Genomic DNA, 16827 nt, shown 5'->3' with positions numbered 1-16827 from the left:
CACTCCCTCCAGGAGGCATTAATTTCCAAATATCCATCAGCTGGGGAGCTAGCATTCAGAACACCTAAGTTTATGGGGGACACCTGAATCAAACCACCACAGTCTCACTCTAGTTCAGGTTGACCTGGAATTCGCTATGTAGTCTCAGGGTGGCCTTGAACTCAAGGTGATCTTCCTATCTCTGCCTCCCAAGTGCTGGAATTAAAGGCGTGCACCACCACACCTGGCTCATTTACTATTCTTAATGCATCCCCAAGACTACTGGTAGCACACTAACAAGGACTCTCAAATCTGTTATCTGTTATACATCTCAGTCTTTTCAATTGGTAAAAATGGGTCACTAAGAGACACAATTTTAGTCTGTTGTTACAAATCTACCAGATATTTAGAACACATAACATATGAATTGGCAGTGAGTTCTATTACAATTTAAGGAAACTTACTGATTGGGGCTAAGACCTAAACACTGTTTCAATCAATGGAGAAGACAGTATAATAGTCTAGTCACAGTAGACAAACTATTTTAAATGTTTAATCTTTTACAGTCTACTTTGTCCAGTTATATGACTTTTAACAGAATATTCATTTTTTAAAAATATTTTTATTTATTTGACAGAGAGTGGGAGAGAGATAGAGAATAGGAGCCCCAGGGCCTCTAGCCACTGCAAACAAACTCCACATGCATGAGCCCCCTTGTGCATCTGGATAATGTGGGTCCTGGGGTATTGAACCTGGGTCCTTTGGCTTTGCAGGCAAGCGCCTTAACTGCTAAGCCATCCCTCCAGCCCAAATATTCACTTTTTATTATTAAGATATGTTTTAAACTCCAACCTAGTAAACAAAGAGCCTAAAGAGTCTAGAAATTTTGACTCTAAGAGGAAAGATACAGAATAAGGAACAGTAGACTACCAAAAAATCAAATTGTTATACTAACAGAATCACATATTCCAAACATAATTAGTGACTAGATATTTATATCAGTTCTTATGAAAACAAAATATTTTAAATGAGTAAATTTAGATCAATAAAAATATTAAAACAATAGAGATGGCTAGATGAGCACTACAGGGATTTAAATTCAAATATATAAAAACACTCAAAAGTTTCTAATGGAAGACTCCTTTTTTTTTGGTTTTTTGAGTTAGGGTCTCACTCCACCTCAGGTTGACCTGGAATTAACTATGTAGTCTCAGGGTGGCCTCAAACTCACAGTGATCCTCCTATCTCTGCCTCCCAAGTGCTAGGATTAAAAGCGTGTGCCACCACTCCTGGCTTGGAAGACTCCTTTTTAATCCCTATGGTAATGAAATTGGAAGTGTGGCACTGGGGAGAAGTTGGATACAAGCCCAGAAAATATAGTATGCTTCAAAATCGATGTGTTAGTCTGGAGAGTAGGGAGAATACAAACATTTCCTACTCAACTTTAAAGAATCATGCAAAAAAAAAAAAAAAAGTAACTAAATCAGGCTAGAAAGATGGCTTAGGGGTTAAAGACCTGGGTTCAGTTCCCCATCCATTTAAAGACATGCACGAAGTGGTGATGCATTTTATCTGGAGTTTGTCTGCAGTGGCAGGACACTCTGATGCACCCATACCCCCTCTCTGTCTTCCTCTCTCTTGCTCAAGTAAATAAAAGTACTTTAGAAAAAAAAAAAGCATGTGCCACGGGCTGGAGAGATGGCTTAAAGGTTAAGCGCTTGCCTGTGAAGCCTAAGGACCCCGGTTCGAGGCTTGATTCCACAGTACCCATGTAAACCTGATGCACAGGTGGTACATGCATCTGGAGTTTGTTTGCAGTGGCTGGAGGCCCTGGTGAGCTCATTTTCTCTCTCTCCCTCTTTAGCTCTGCCTGTTGCTCTCAAATAGGTAATAATAAACAAAAAAATTTAAAAAATCAGTCAATAAATAAAGACAATGTCCATTTAAAGAAAAAAAAAGTATGTGCCATTACACCTGACCAATTTTGTTTTGTTTTTCAAGGTAGGGTCTCCAGCACAGGCTGACCTGGAATTCACTATGTAGTCTCAGGGTGGCCACGAATTCTCAAAGATCCTCCTACCTCTGCCTCCCGAGTGCTAGGATTAAAAGTACGTGCCACCACACCTGGCCAGACATTTTTTTTTTTTTCAAGGTAGGGTCTCTCTCCAGCACAGGCTGACCTGGAATCCACTATGTAGTCTCAGTGTGGCCTCAAATTCTCAGAGATCCTCCTACCACTGCCTCCTGAGTGCTGGGATTAAAGGCATGTACCACCACGCCCAGTTTAAGACATTGTTTTATTTATTTATTTATTTAAGAGAGAGACACCCAGGTTCAATTCCCCAGAACCCATGTAAGCCAGATGCACAAGGTGGCACATGCATCTGGAGTTTGTTTGCAGCTGGAGACCCTGACATGCCCATTCTCTCACTCAAATAAACTAAATCAATAAATAGAACCTTTTTTTTTTAAGGGAGCTGGGAGTGGTGGTGCATGCCTTTAATCCCAGCACTTGGGGGACAGAGGTAGAGGATTGCCATGAGTTTGAGGAAACTCTGAGACTACACAGTAAATTCCAGGTCAGCCTGGATGTACGCATGTTATTAGTCAGGTATTGGGATCAAACCCAGAGCTTCAGACAAACTAGGCAAGTGCTTTACTATTCAAACATACCTTCAGCCCCTTAAATCATTTTATATCACTTATGGTACCTAATACAATATAAATGTTATGTGAGCAGTTGTTTTTATGTACTCCTTGGGAAATAATGACATGAAGGCTGAGGATATAGCTCAGTTGATAGAATGTTTGCCCTACACATATCAGACCCTGGATTTAATCCCCAGTACTACTTAATAAATAAATAAATACCTGAAAAACGTCTGTACATATTTAGTATAGACTCAACATTTTTTTAAAAAAGAAAATTTTATTATAGAGAATTAAGTCAATAGTTTTCCATTGTATTTTACTGGCTTGAGTATCTAATTTCTTACTAACGAATTATAGCATTTGGTCAAAGCCCCATGTAAATTTTTTGAACTTTGTCAGTCAACATTTTATTTCTTTAAATATTTTACTCATTATTATTTGATTTGTTTATTTGTTTTTTGGTTTTTTGAGGTAGGGTCTCACTGTAGCCCAGGCTGACCTGGAATTCACTATGGAATCTCAGGGTGGCCTCTAACACACGGCAATCCTCCTACCTCTACCTCCCGAGTGCTGGGATTAAAGGTGTGCACCACACCCGGATCTCATTATTATTTGAGAGAGAAAGAGAGAGAGAGGCAAATAGAGAGAGAAAGTGTGCACCAGAGCCTCTAGCCACTCCAAATGAATTCCAGACACATGCACCACCTTGTGCATCTGGCTTTACGTGGATACTGGGGAATTTATTTATTTGCAAGCAGAGAGAGATAAAAGAGAGACAGATAGAGACAATGGGCATGCCGGGGCTTCCAGCTGCTACAAACGAGCTCCAAATGTATGTGTTATCTTGTGCATCTGGCTTTCTGTGGAGACTAGGGAATTGAACTCAGATCATTAGGCTTTGCAGGCAAGTGCCTTAGCCACTGGCCATCTCTCCAGCTCTAGACTTAGTCTATATAACCCTGGATCACTGACAGACACAGTTCCTGTTTTGTTTTTTTTTAATCAGGTTTCTTTTCCTGCAGATTGTCAGCCCCAAATTGGGCTCAGTCCCAAGGAAAACCACAGTTTTATAAATAGAACTAGTTCCAGTATCTAAGCTGGATGCTAAGCCCCACTCTATTGTCCATCTAATGTGATTAGGAGTCTAGTTTGCCTTCCAGAAACTGTCCTGAGGGTTTTGAGTTCTGGATGTAGGATGAGGGGAGACACAGGAGGAACAATGTCGGGAGCCACAGCTGCTCTTTGACCTTGGGAACTAAGGGTGTTCTCTTATCTCTTAATACAAAGGAAATCTCGTGATCTGCAGCTGCTCTTTGACCTTGGGAGCTAGGGTGATCTCTAATTCCTAATCTCCTGATCCTAAAGCATCCTAAAGCAGCCTAGGTGGAGTGGGCACCTCATAGAGGGATTAATATACGACCCTGGTGAAACTGACCTTAGGCACATAAGCATTGTCAAAAAAGTTCTGTTTTCTATATATAAGCTATGTCTGCCTGAATAAATCTCGAGGCCTTGACAAACACCTAGCATCGTCTCCTTCTTGTGTCTGTTTGCCTTCTCCTATTCAGGGTCCTTGGGTCCTTGTTCAACTCCCCAGTGGCCGGGGCAGAACAACAAAGGAAATGGTGTCTCTCCCTCTCCCTCCCTCCCTCTCTCTCTCTCTCTCTCTCTCTCTCTCTCTCTTTCTCTGGTTTTTCCAGGTAGGGAGTGTTGGGATTAAAGGTGTGTGCCACCATGCCGGGCTTTTCTCTCATTTTTTTCTCTTCTTCTCTTCTCTTCCCTCTTCCTCCCCTTTCCTTTTGCCTTCTCTCTCCCTTTCTGACAGGGTCTTACTTGGTAGCTGGCCTCTTGTGATCTCCCCCTCTCTGCCTCCTAAATGCTAAAATTGTAAGCATGAGCCACCATATCCACACTCCTCACATTCTTGCTATCCGTTTCCACGATGTCCTCTGACTCCAAATAGGTTTTTCCTGGAACAAACGCTCCACTACAACTTTCTCCACTGGTGTCCCAGCAAAGGCCCTGGCATAGTATTGTGGACTGAACTCAAACATGCTAGGCAAGTGTTCTCAGGGAGCAGTCACTACAGGCCTGTCTCATTCTGTAGTCTAAATTGTCCTGGCACTCACTGTTATAGCTCAGATTGGCCTGGAACTCATTGCAATTCTCCTGCCTCGGCTTTCTCAGTGCTGGGATTATAGGCATGAATCGCCATGTGAAAAGAGAGTTTCGATTCTAATTTAGGGAGCAAGTGGAAGAGGATTGTCAGGCAGGGAAGAATTCCATCACTCTTCCCATCTGGTTGGTTTCCCGGCCTCCAGGAGCACTGGGTTTTACCTCTCTCGCCCTGTATTAACACCTGTTGTTTGGGCGTGCCTCAGTTTCCCAGCGGCAGGGCGTTCCTTCAACCCTGCTCCTCCCCTTTTTCCTCTTCCTCTTTGGGGTGGCCTTGCCAGGAGCTCCCGGAACTGAAAGTAGGCGCCAGGCGGTGGGACGGCGGGGGCCACGTCAGCGGGCTTCCCGGGCTGTGCGGGCCGCGGCTGGCGGCGGGCACCATGCGGCGGGGTGCGCTCCTGGCCGGAGCCCTGGCCGCTTACGCCGCGTACCTGGTACTGGGCGCCCTGCTGGTGGCCCGGCTGGAGGGGCCGCACGAAGCCCAGCTCCGAGCCGAGCTGGGGATGCTGCGGGAGCAGCTGCTCCACCGCAGCCCGTGCGTGGCGGCGCCGGTTCTGGATGCCTTCGTGGAGCGGGTTCTGGCGGCTGGACGGCTGGGGCGCGTGGCGCTTGCCAATGCCTCGGGACCTGCCAACGCCTCGGACCCAGCCTGGGATTTTGCCTCTGCTCTCTTCTTCGCCAGCACGCTGGTCACCACCGTGGGTACGTGGGCGCCACCCTCCGGGCCAGCGGGGATCTGGAGCCTCCACCGCATTCCCATCCCCATCCCCATCCCTTAAGAAATATCTGTCGTCCTGGGCCTGGGATCCCTCAGAGGCCCCCCAGCAAGGACCCGGGGCTCATACCTGTGGCAGCTGTGCTTTTTGAGGATCCCTCGCAGACCCTTTCTTCTAAGCAAGAAACACCCAAATTTCTGCAAACTTGGGGCCCCTTATAGTACCTTTTGCTTCAGCAGCTGGGACCGTCTGTGCTGGGTGGGTGGTTTTGTGTGGGTTTTTTTGTTTGTTTGTTTGTTTTGGTTGGTTTTTTTTTTTTTTTTTTTTGGTGAGAACTTCTTAACCATGTAACCTAGGTAGCCTGGAACTTGTGATCCTCATGCTTCAACCTCCTGAGTGCTGGAATTACAAATGTGTATCACCACACCTGGATCCACTGGAATCCAGTGGAAATCTGAGTCCCTTCTGAACCTAGGACTGTCCTCTTAGACCAGCAAGGACCTGGGACCCTCTACCTACCATCCTGCAGTCTCTGGTCTCAGAGTAGTCCTTAGCCACACCAGGAGCCCTGTGCCTCTCTCTGGGCTACTATAGCCTTCCCTTCCAACTGTGTTTCCCAACTCCATATGAGTCCTTGCTGGAACATCTCACTGAAACTTCCTCTTGACTCTGGTGCCGCAGCAAAGACTGTGGTGCAGTACTGGAAATTCCATTTCAGACCTCCTGCATGACAGGCAGAAATGCCATCCGGATACCATCACTTAGAGGCCTGCTTTCCAGCAAATCTTGATCCCTTTCTGAAATTTCCACTCCTCTGACCTTGGGTAGTCTTCAGTACGGAATACAGGCCAAAGATGTCTCTATCCCTCTCCTGACCTAATACTCTTCAGCTGTGGTTCAGCACAGGGCCCCACACCCTCTCCCCTGTGTTGGCAGAATTCTTCTCTTAACTGGAACACTGTACCCCCACTAGACACGGGACTCCTGATTCAGCAGCCCAACAGCTATGGCCGTGTGAAAGAGATGCACTCCAGAGCATCCTCCAGATAACCAGTGACTGTCCAGCTAGAAGCTTCTCAGGCAGGGACTCCTACCCCACTGCCTCAGGCAAAACCTTTAGCCCTTTCCAAACCAAGAACTCCCCATGATTGAGGGCTGGGGGTGTAGATCAGTGATAGAAAAGAAAAATAAAAAGCTCTCTAGGGGCTGGAGAGATGGCTCACTGGATAAAGTACCTGAGGGACACAGTAGCACAAGTATCTAATCCCAGAGTGCCTACAGCAAGACAGGAGAATCCTGGAAAGCTCGCTCTCAGTACAGTTAGTCTATATTATACAGCAGTGAACAACAAAAGATCCTGCTTCAGTTGAGTGTGGGGGCACACACCTTTAATCCCAGCACTGCAGAGGTAGAGATAGGAGGATCACTATGAGTTTGAGGCTAGCTTGGAACTACAGAGTGAGTGCCAGGTCAACCTGGGATAGAATGAGACCCTACCTCTGAAAAAAAAAAAAAAAAGACCCTGCTTCAAACAAGGTAGAAGGTGAGAGTTGATACCTGAAGTTGAAGTTGTTCTTTGCCATCACAACATGTGTATACCTGTACACACACAGATCTAAAAAAATTTTTTTTTCCAAGGAGGGTTGCACTCTAGTTCAGGCTGACCTGGAATTCACTATGTAGTTTCAGGGTGGCCTTGAACTCATGGTGATCCTCCCACCTCTGCCTCTCAAGTGCTGGGACTAAAGTACAGCACCATGCCCAGCCATACAGATTTTTTAATGTATATAATTTTTTAAAATATTTTTTGTTCATTTTTATTTATTTATTTGAGAGTGACACAGAGAGAGAAAGAGGGAGAGAGACAGATGGAGTGAGAATGGGCATGCCAGGGCTTCCAGCCACTGCAAACGAACTCCAGACACATGCGCCCCCTGTGCATCTGGCTAACGTGGGTCCTAGGGAATCGAGCCTCAAACCGGGGCCCTTAGGCTTCACAGGCAAGCACTTAACCGCTAAGCCATCTCTCCAGCCCTAATGTATATTTTTAATTAACAACTTCCATGATTATAAACAATATCCCATGGTAATGCCCTCCCTGCCCCCCTTACCCTTTGGAACTCCATTCTCCATCATATCCCCCTCCTCCTCTTAATCAGTCTCTGTTTTATTTTAATGTCATCATCTTTCCTCCTTTTTTTTTTTTTTTTTTTTTTTGAGTTTTTTTTTGAGGTCGGGTCTCACTCTAGCCCAGGCTGACCTGGAACTCACTATGTAGTCTCAGGGTGGCCTTGAACTCACGGCAATCCTCCTACCTCTGCCTCCCAAGTGCTGGGATTAAAGGCGTGCGCCACCACGCCCGGCTCTTTCCTCCTTTTATGATGGTCTTGTGTAGGTAATGTAATGTCAGACGTTGTGAGGTCATGGATATCCAGGCCATTTTGTGTTTGGAGGATCATGTTGTAAGGAGTCCTACCCTTCCTTTGGCTCTTACATTCTTCCTGCCACCTCTTCTGCAATGGACCTGAGCCTTGGAAGGTGTGATAGAGATATTGCAGTGCTGAGTACTCCTATCACTTCTTCCCAGCACCATGATGCCTTCTGAGTCATCCCAAGGTCACTGCCATCTGAAAAGAGAAGATTCTCTACCAAAAGTGAGAGTAGCATTAATACATAGGTATGAACATTAAGAGAAGTGCTTACTGGGCAGTTTGATGAGCATAATATATATATTTAACCAAACAGCAGCAGACATTACACCCCCTTGGGCTCATGACTACCCCTGTTTTAGGTTTTCAGTATCAGAGATGTATTCCCTACCTTGGAGCGGGCCTCTAGTCCAGTTAAAAGGCAGTTCGTTTCTACCATGACAGACGTGCCACTATTGCATCTGTTGGCTCATTTGCTGGCCACACAGGTTTTTAACGAAACTTCTAAGGGTTGGAGAGGTGGTTCAGTGGTTAAGTCTATTGCCTGCAAAACCTAAGGACCCAGGTCAATTCCCCAGTATCCTGCAAAACCAGATGCACAAAGTGGCACATGTATCTGGAGTTTGTTTCAGTGGGTAGAGGCCCTGGCATGCCTATTCTTTCTCACTCTCTCCATGCATATAACTAAATAAAATAATATTTAAAATGTTTAGAAAAAAAAAGGCACTTGCTTGCTTGCCAAGCCTGAAAGCCTAACTACCTGGGTTCCATTCCCCAGTATGCACATAAAGCCAGATGAACAAAGAGGCACATGTGGCATGTCTAGAGTTTATTTACAGTGGCAGGAAGTCCCATACTCAATTTCTTTTATTTTTGGTTTTTTGAGGTAGGGTCTTGCTCTAGCCCAGACTGTCCTGAAATTCACTCTGTGGCCTCAGGCTGGCCTAGAACTCATGGTGATCCTCCTACCTCTGCCTCCCGAGTGCTAGGATTAAAGGCATGAGCCACCATGCCTGACCCTTTTCTTTCTTTCTTTTAAATTATTTATTTATTTATTTGAGAGAGAGAGAGACAGGATGAGTAGCAAGTACAAGTGGCTAACTCGAAACACTTGCACCACCTTGTGCATCTGACTTTACATAGGGCCTGGGGAATTAAACCCCAGTTCTTTGTCTTTGCAGGCAAGTGCTTTAACTATTAAGCCATCTCTCCAACCTTCTTTCTTTCTTTTATTTTATTTTATTTTATTGAGATAGGGTCTTGCTCTAGCCCAGGCTAACCTGGAATTCACTATGCAGTCTCACAGTGGACCTTGAACTCATGGCAGTCTTCCTACCTCTGCCTCCTGAGTGCTGGGATTAAAGGCATGCGCCACCACGTGCAGCTTTAAAAAATTATATTATATTATATATATATATATATATATATATATATATATATATATATATATACACACACACACATATATATATATATATATTATGAGAGGGAGAGAGAGAGAGAAAGAATGGATGCACCAGGGCCTCCTGCCACTGTAAATGAACTCCAGATGCATGAACTACTTTGTGAATCTGGTTTACATGCATCCTTGAGAATTGAACCTGGATCCTTTGGCTTCACAGTGAATGCCTTAACCACTAAGCCATTCCTTCAGCCCCCCCCATATGTATATATATATATATATATATATATATATATATATAAATTAATTTTTGTTTTCTGAGGTAGGGTCTCACGCTAGCCCAGGCTGACCTGGAATTCACTATGTAGTCCAGGATGGCCTCAAACTCATGGCAATCTTCCTACCTCTGCCTCCCGAGTGCTAGAATTAAAGGCATGCACCACCACACCCGGCTCCCAACATAGATTTTTTTTTTTAAGAACCAAACCAACTAGCTGGATGGGTGTAGTGGTGCATGCCTTTAATCCTGGCACTTGGGAAGCAGAGGAAGATGGGTTATAGTGAGTTCAAGACCAGCCTAGAACTACAGAATGAGTGCCAGATCAGCCTGGGATAGAGTCAGACCCTACCTCAAAAACAAACAATCAAAAAACCAAACCAACAAACAAACTCTCTACACTTCTTTTTTTCTCTGGACCCTTATGCTGTTCATACTGTCAGTAAGAGCCTCCATCCCTGGACACTTGACTCTCTTCACCTGCTGTTCCTATGGTAGTACACGCCTGTAATCCTAGCACTCAGGAGGCAGAAGCAGTAGGATAGCAGACTGGTCTACATAGTGAGCACCAGGCCATCAGGACTACATGGTGAGATTCCTCACAAGGTGGGAAAAACTGTGGTGTTGCCTAACTGTGATCCTAGCACTTGGGAGGTGAAAGCAGATCAGTAATTCAAGGCTTGTTTCAGCTACATAGTGATTTTAAGTACAGCTTGAGTTACATGAGACTCTGACTAAAAAAGGGACTAAGGGCTGAAGAGACGGCTTAGTGGTTAAGGTGCTTGCCTACAAAGCCTAAGGACCCATGTTCTACTCTCCAGATCCCACCTCAGCCAGATGCACAAAGGTAAGGCAAGCGCAAGGTCACACATGCCTACTAGGTGGTGCAAGCATCTGGAGTTTGATTGCAGTGACTGAGGCCCTGGCATGCCAAATCTCTCTCTCACTCTCTCTAAAATTAGAAAACATTTATTTATTTATTTTTTTTGAGGTAGGGTCTCACTCTAGCTGAGGCTGACTAGAATTCACTATGTAATCTCAGCGTGGCCTTGAACTCACAGAGATCCTCTTATTTCTGCCTCCCAAGTGCTGTAATTAAAGGCATGTGCCACCACGCCTGGCTAAAAAAAAAAAAAAAAAAAAAAAAGTTAAAAAGGGGCTAGAGGGCTAGAGTGATGGCTTAGTGGTTAAGATGCTTACCTGCAAAGCCTAAAGATCCATGTTCAACTCTTCAGATCCCACATAAGCCAGACACACAAGGTGACTTAAGCGCACATGGCTGCACATGCACACAGGATGGCACACACGTCTAGAGTTTGACTGCAGTAGCTGGAGGCCCTGGTGTGCCAATTCTCTCTTTCTCTCTCAAAAAACAACCAAAACATCAAAAAGAGAGTCTGAAGAGATGGCTCAGCAGTTAAGGCACTTTCCTGCAAAGCCTAAGAACCCAGGTTCCAATCTCTAGTATCCACTTAAAGACAGATGCACAAGGTAGTGCATGCATCTGGAATTAGTTTGCAGTACCTAGAGGTCTTGGCATGCCCATTCTCTCTTTCTCTATCTGTATGTCTATCTTCTCTTATAAACCATTACTCCAGCCTATCTCTCTCTCTTTAAGAAATAAGGAAAATATTATCCAGGTGTGGAGTTGCATGCCTTTAATCCTAGCACTTAGGAGACTGAGATAGGAGGATTACTGTGAGTTCCAGGCCAGCCTGAGACTACTTCCAGGTCAGCCTGGGCTATAGCAAGACCCTACTTTAAAAACCCAAAAAGAAAAAAAGAACTGAGCTTGTAACTCCTGGGGCTGGAAAGATGGCTTAGTGGTTAAGGCACTTTCCTGAAAAGCCTAACAGCCTATGTTCAATTCCCCAGTACCTATGTGAGCCACATATACAAAGTGGTACATGCATCTATAGTTCATTTGCAGTGGCTAGAGGCCCTGGAAAACCCATTCTGTCTTTCTCTATCTGTCTCTCTCTTTCTCAAATAAATAAATAAAATATTTAAAAAAAAAAACAAAGAAAGAAAAAAGGGGCATGAGAGATGGTTTAGTGGCTAAGGCACTTGCCTGCGAAGCTTAAGGACTCATGTTCAACTCTCCAGGTCCTACATAAACCAGATGCACAGGTGACACAGCACACAAGGTCCCACATATGCACGAGATGGCACACATGTCTGGAGTTTGATTGCAATGGCAGGAAGTCCTGGTGTGCCAATTCTCTCTCTCTCTCATAATTTTTTTTTAATTTAAAGAAATAAAAAAAAGAAAGAAAAGAAATAAAGAATCCAGGTGTGATAGGGAACATCTTTAATCCCAGCACTTGGGAGGCAGAGGTAGAAGGATTGCTGTGAGTTTAAGGCCACCCTCAGACTACGTGGTAAATTTCAGGCCAGCACTGGCTAGAGAGAGACCCTACCTAGAAAAACAAAACAAAACAAAAATAATAATAAAGGGCTGTAGAGATGGCTTAGCAGTTAAGACACTTTGGCCTGCAAAGCCAAAGAACTCTGGCTCAATTTCCCAAGACTCACATAAACCAGATGCTCAAAGTGGCACATGTGTCTGGAGTTTGTTTGCCATGGCTGCTCTGGCATACCCATTCTCTCTCTTCCTCTCTCTCAAATAAATAAAATTAAAATTTTTTGAAATGGCTTAGCAGTTAAGGTGCTTGCACGCAAAGCCCAAGGACCCATGTTCAACTCTCCAGGTACAACGTAAGCCAGATGCACAAGGTGACGCAAGGTTGTACATGAGCACAAGGTAGCACACGTGTCTGGAGTTCAATTACAGTGGCTGGAGGCCCTGGAGCACCAATGCCCCCCACCCCCACCCTCTCATACTAAGAGAGTGGCCAAAAATCAAAACAAAACAAAACTGGATATTGAAGCTATCCAAGCTTTTGAAATAAAATTTAAACCCCTCCCCCGCAAAAGAGGCGGGCAGTCTGTTGACCTTACCCTAAAATAAATAAAATAAATAAATAAATAAGTAAGTAAGCATGGCATGGTGCTGCATGCCTTTAATCCCAGTACTTAGGAGGTAGAGGTAGGAGAATTGCTGAGTTCAAGGCCAGCCTGAGACTACATAGTGAATTCCAGGTCAGCCTGGGCTACAGTGACACCCTACCTTAAAAAACAAAACAACAACAACAATAATAATAATAAATACATAAATGTGGTATAGGGGTGGGGGAAATTGTGTAAGATGCTGTTGCAAGTTCAAATGAGTGGTCAGGGAAAGACTTATTGAAAAGGTGTCATTTGAATGAAAAGCTGAAGGACAAGAGGGAAAAGAAAACATGAATGAGTGAGGGCTGAGTGTTCTATGGGGAAATAACAGTCAGGGCAGAGACCTTGGAGTGGAAGCATGCTAGCCTGTTGGGGTGTCTGTCAAGATGAGGATTTGTCCTTAATCTAAGTAAGATTGAGTCACAGGTGGATGCTGAGCAGGATGGGGATGTGACTTGGGTTAGATGTTCAGGAGCTCCTGGTGGCTGCATACAATGGGGTTCAGGGTTTTGGAAGGGAGGCCTGGGAGGAGGCTGCTTCAGTGAACAGGTCAAGGGTAGGGAAAAATAGGTGAGTTTAGACCTTGTTGAAGGTTGAGGTGACAGGACATGAGATGTGACATAACTGAAGTCATGAGTGAAGCCAAGGACACATTTGCCACCTATGTAGTATTCCAATCATTGAAATGAGTTTGTAGGAGTTTATTCCTAAGGCAACAAAGTATAGAGATGGAAAATCCAGTCTCAACCTCTCCTCCCTGATGATAGAGTTTCAGAGTATTTGTGGTGGCTGGGTGTGATGGTGCACGTCTTTAATCCCAGCACTCACTTGGTAGGTTGAGGCAGGAGGATCACTGTGAGTTTGAGGCCACCCTGAGACTACATTGTGAATTCCAGGTCAGCCTGAGCTAGAGTGAGACCCTACCTTGAAAAACAAAAACAAACAAAAAAGGAGTATTTGTGGCATAAAGAGGCAGGTTTGAGCATGCCTGTAAAGCAGCACCTAGGAGGCTGAAGCAGGTTGATTGCCAAAAGTTCAATGCCAGACAGGCCTGTACAGCAATATGCTGTCTCACAGCACCCCCCAAACACTAAAAGAACAAAACAGCAGATATTTAGCTTTGTTTTTTTTTTTTTTTTTGAGACAGTCTGACTAATGTAACCCCCAATTGGTCTCAAACTTGAGGCATTCCTTCTGCCTCAGCCTCTTCAGTGCTAGGATCACAAATGTGGACCACCACCAAGGGGTCTAAATTAATGAAGTAAAGTCCTCTAAAGGGCTGGGGAAATGGCTTAGTGGTTAAGGCATTTGCCTGCAAAGCCTAAGGACCCGGGTTCAATTCCTCAGGACTCACATAAGCCAAATGTACAAGGGGGCGCACGCATCTGGAGTTCACTTGCAGTGGCTAGAGGCCTTGGCATGCCCATTCTCTCTTTCTTTCTCTCTCATAAATAAAGTCCTCTAAAAAACAAATAAGGCCAGGCATGGTAGCACTCACCTTTAATCCCAACACATGGGAGGCAAAAGTAGGAGGATTACTGTGAGTTCGAGGCCAGCCTGAGACTACATAGTGAATTCCAGGTCAGCTTGGGCTAGAGTGAGACCCTACCTCAGAAAACCAAAAAAAAAAAAAAAAAAAAAACAAGTGAGGGCTAACTGAAGCTCATCAGTAGATCTCTTGCCTACTTGCCTATAACCCACCAGTAAGGAGCTGGAGGTGATGCTCAGCAGTGCTTGCCCAGCATGCACAGGCTGTGGGCTTGATCTCCAGTCCTGAAAAAAAAAAAAAAAAAAAAAAAGGTCTTGGCTAGAGCCATAGGGGAATAGAGCCGTTACCACTTGAGAACAAGGAGGCTCTGAGGAGCAGTGGGATTTGAGGAGGGCTCAGGCCTCAGGTTGGGTGTCCACAGTCTGTCTGTGGAGGCCTCAGTATGCAGGACTGCCCTCCTTCCACAGGATATGGCTACACAACACCACTGACCGACGGGGGCAAGGCCTTCTCCATCATCTTTGCACTCCTGGGTGTGCCGATCACGATGCTATTGTTGACTGCCTCGGCCCAGCGTCTGTCGTTGCTGCTTACCCATGCCCCCCTGTCCTGGCTGAGCTTGCATTGGGGCTGGCACCCTCGTCAGGCAGCCCGCTGGCACCTGGTGGCCCTGCTGGCAGTCATAGTGGCTGTCTGCTTCCTGGTACCAGCTGCAGTCTTTGCCTACCTTGAGGAAGCCTGGAGCTTTCTAGATGCTTTCTACTTCTGCTTCATCTCTCTGTCCACCATTGGCCTGGGGGACTATGTGCCTGGAGAAGCTCCTGGCCAGCACTACCGGGCCCTCTACAAGGTGCTTGTCACAGGTGAGTTGGGTGTGTGGCTGGGCGCCTGCAGTCAAGCAGCAGGGGTCTCAGGAGGACATGGTGCTGTCTTAGGGAATGTAGATTCAATCCATCTATCCCAGGGGGAGGGACCTAGAGCCACAGCTCTACTCAAGATCTTTGCTTCTCTCCCCACCCTGTGTGCAGCATACCTTTTCCTGGGATTGGTTGCCATGGTGCTGGTGTTGCAGACCATCCGCCACCTGTCTGACCTCCATGGCCTCACTGAGCTCATTCTGCTGCCTAATTCCAGCCGCACCAACCTCAGCCAGGAAGAGGACGATCAGGTGGACATTCTGGACCCCCAGCCAGAACTGCACCAGCACCTCTCTACTGGCTCCCACAATGACTATGCCACCATCCCCAGATAGCCCAGCAGGCACTATCAATCTGGACACACCTGGCCTGGGCTGTAGGGCCCATGAGTCTAGAATGGACAATAGGAATACCTACGCATAAGTACGTGCAAGGTATTGCCACTGACCCACCATCCATCTTGTTTTTCATAACATCTGGCTTGGAGGTGAGGGAGAGCCTTCTACAACCTGTGCTTTTCAGACGACCCATTTAATTGTGTTCTTCTCTTCCCTTTCTTTCACTGCCCTCTCATACTCTAGCCACTATGGCTTTTTTTTTTTTTTTTTTTTTTTTGAGATAGGGTTTCACTGAAGCCCAGGCTGACTTGAAACTCACTTGGTAACTCACTTGGGAGTCTTAGGCTGGTTTCAAACTCACAGCTATCCTCCTACTCCTGCTGGGATCAAAAGTGTGCACCACTATGTCTGGCTTGTTTTGATTTTGTTTAGTTTTGTAGTTTGTTTTTTGAGGTAGGGTCTCACTCTATCTCAGGCTGACCTGGAATTCACTATGTAGTCTCAGGGTGGCCTCCAACTCACAGCGATCCTCCCACCTCTGCCTCCTGAGTGCTGGGATTAAAGGTGTACACCACCATGCCCAGCTTTATTATCATCATCATTATTATTATTATTATTGCTTTTTCGAGGAGGTAGGGTCTTCCTCTAGCCTAGGCTGACCTGGAATTAGTACTCAGGCTGGCCTTGAACTCTCAGCAGTCCTCCTACCTCAGCCTCCCAAGTGCTAGGATTAAAGGCATGTGCCACCACATCCGGCCTGAACTTTTTTTTTTTTTTTTTTTTAGGGCTTTTAGGAGGTAGAGTCTCACTCTAGCCCAGGCTGACCTGGAATTCACTGTATAGTCTCAGGGGGGCCTTGTATTCACGACAATCCTCCTACCTCTGCCTCGTGAATGCTGGGATTAAAGGCATGCAACACCATGCCCAGCTGATATATATATTTTAATATTTCCTTTTCATTTATTTGAGAGAGAGAGAGGGGGAAAGAGGCAGATAGGAAGAATGGGTGCACCAGGGCCTCTAGCCACTGCAAACAAACTCCAGATTTCATGCCCCACCTTTTACTTACATGGGTACTGGGGAATCAAGCCTTGAACAGAGGTCCTTAGGCTTCATAGGCAGGTACCCAACCACTAAGCCATGTCTCCAGCCCTCCCTTGGGTTTTTGTTGTTGTTGTTGTTGTTTTCGAGGTAGGGTCTCACTCTAGCTCATGCTGACCTGGAATTCACTATGTAGTCTCAGGGTGGCCTTGAACTCTCGGCAATCCTCCTACCTCTGCCTCCTGAATGTTGGGATTATTCTTTTTTTTTTTTTTTTTTTTTTTTTCCTAAGGTAGGGTCTCACTCTAGCTCAGGCTGACCTGGAATTCACTATACATTCTCAGGGTGGCCTCGAACTCTCAGCGATCCTCCTACCTCTGCTTCCCGAGTGCTGGGATTA

General features: G+C 45.5%; 1 protein-coding gene across 1 annotated transcript; it reads left to right on the top strand.

Moving 5' to 3' along the window:
- Window positions 1-5186: 5186 nt before the first annotated feature.
- Kcnk6 (potassium two pore domain channel subfamily K member 6) lies at window positions 5187-15623 on the top strand. The gene is made up of 3 exons (XM_004659900.2): window positions 5187-5508; window positions 14599-14994; window positions 15160-15623. Exons 1-3 carry the CDS (start codon window positions 5187-5189, stop codon window positions 15381-15383), a joined length of 942 nt encoding a protein of 313 aa, XP_004659957.1. The 3' UTR covers window positions 15384-15623.
- Window positions 15624-16827: the final 1204 nt, after the last annotated feature.

Source organism: Jaculus jaculus, chromosome 7 (assembly GCF_020740685.1).
Source record: "Jaculus jaculus isolate mJacJac1 chromosome 7, mJacJac1.mat.Y.cur, whole genome shotgun sequence".
NCBI lineage: Eukaryota > Metazoa > Chordata > Mammalia > Rodentia > Dipodidae > Jaculus > Jaculus jaculus.
Note: the sequence above shows the minus strand (reverse complement) of the source record. Positions and strands in the feature narration are given on the sequence as shown.

What these genes read in the sequence shown, in the direction of transcription:
- Kcnk6 (XM_004659900.2), top strand. Translation starts at nt 5,187, where the DNA reads ATGCGGCGGGGTGCGCTCCTGGCCGGAGCCCTGGCCGCTTACGCCGCG. An exon ending in CACGCTGGTCACCACCGTGG is followed by an intron (nt 5,509 to 14,598) that starts GTACGTGGGCGC and finishes CTCCTTCCACAG; the next exon opens with GATATGGCTACACAACACCA. An exon ending in CTACAAGGTGCTTGTCACAG is followed by an intron (nt 14,995 to 15,159) that starts GTGAGTTGGGTG and finishes CCCTGTGTGCAG; the next exon opens with CATACCTTTTCCTGGGATTG.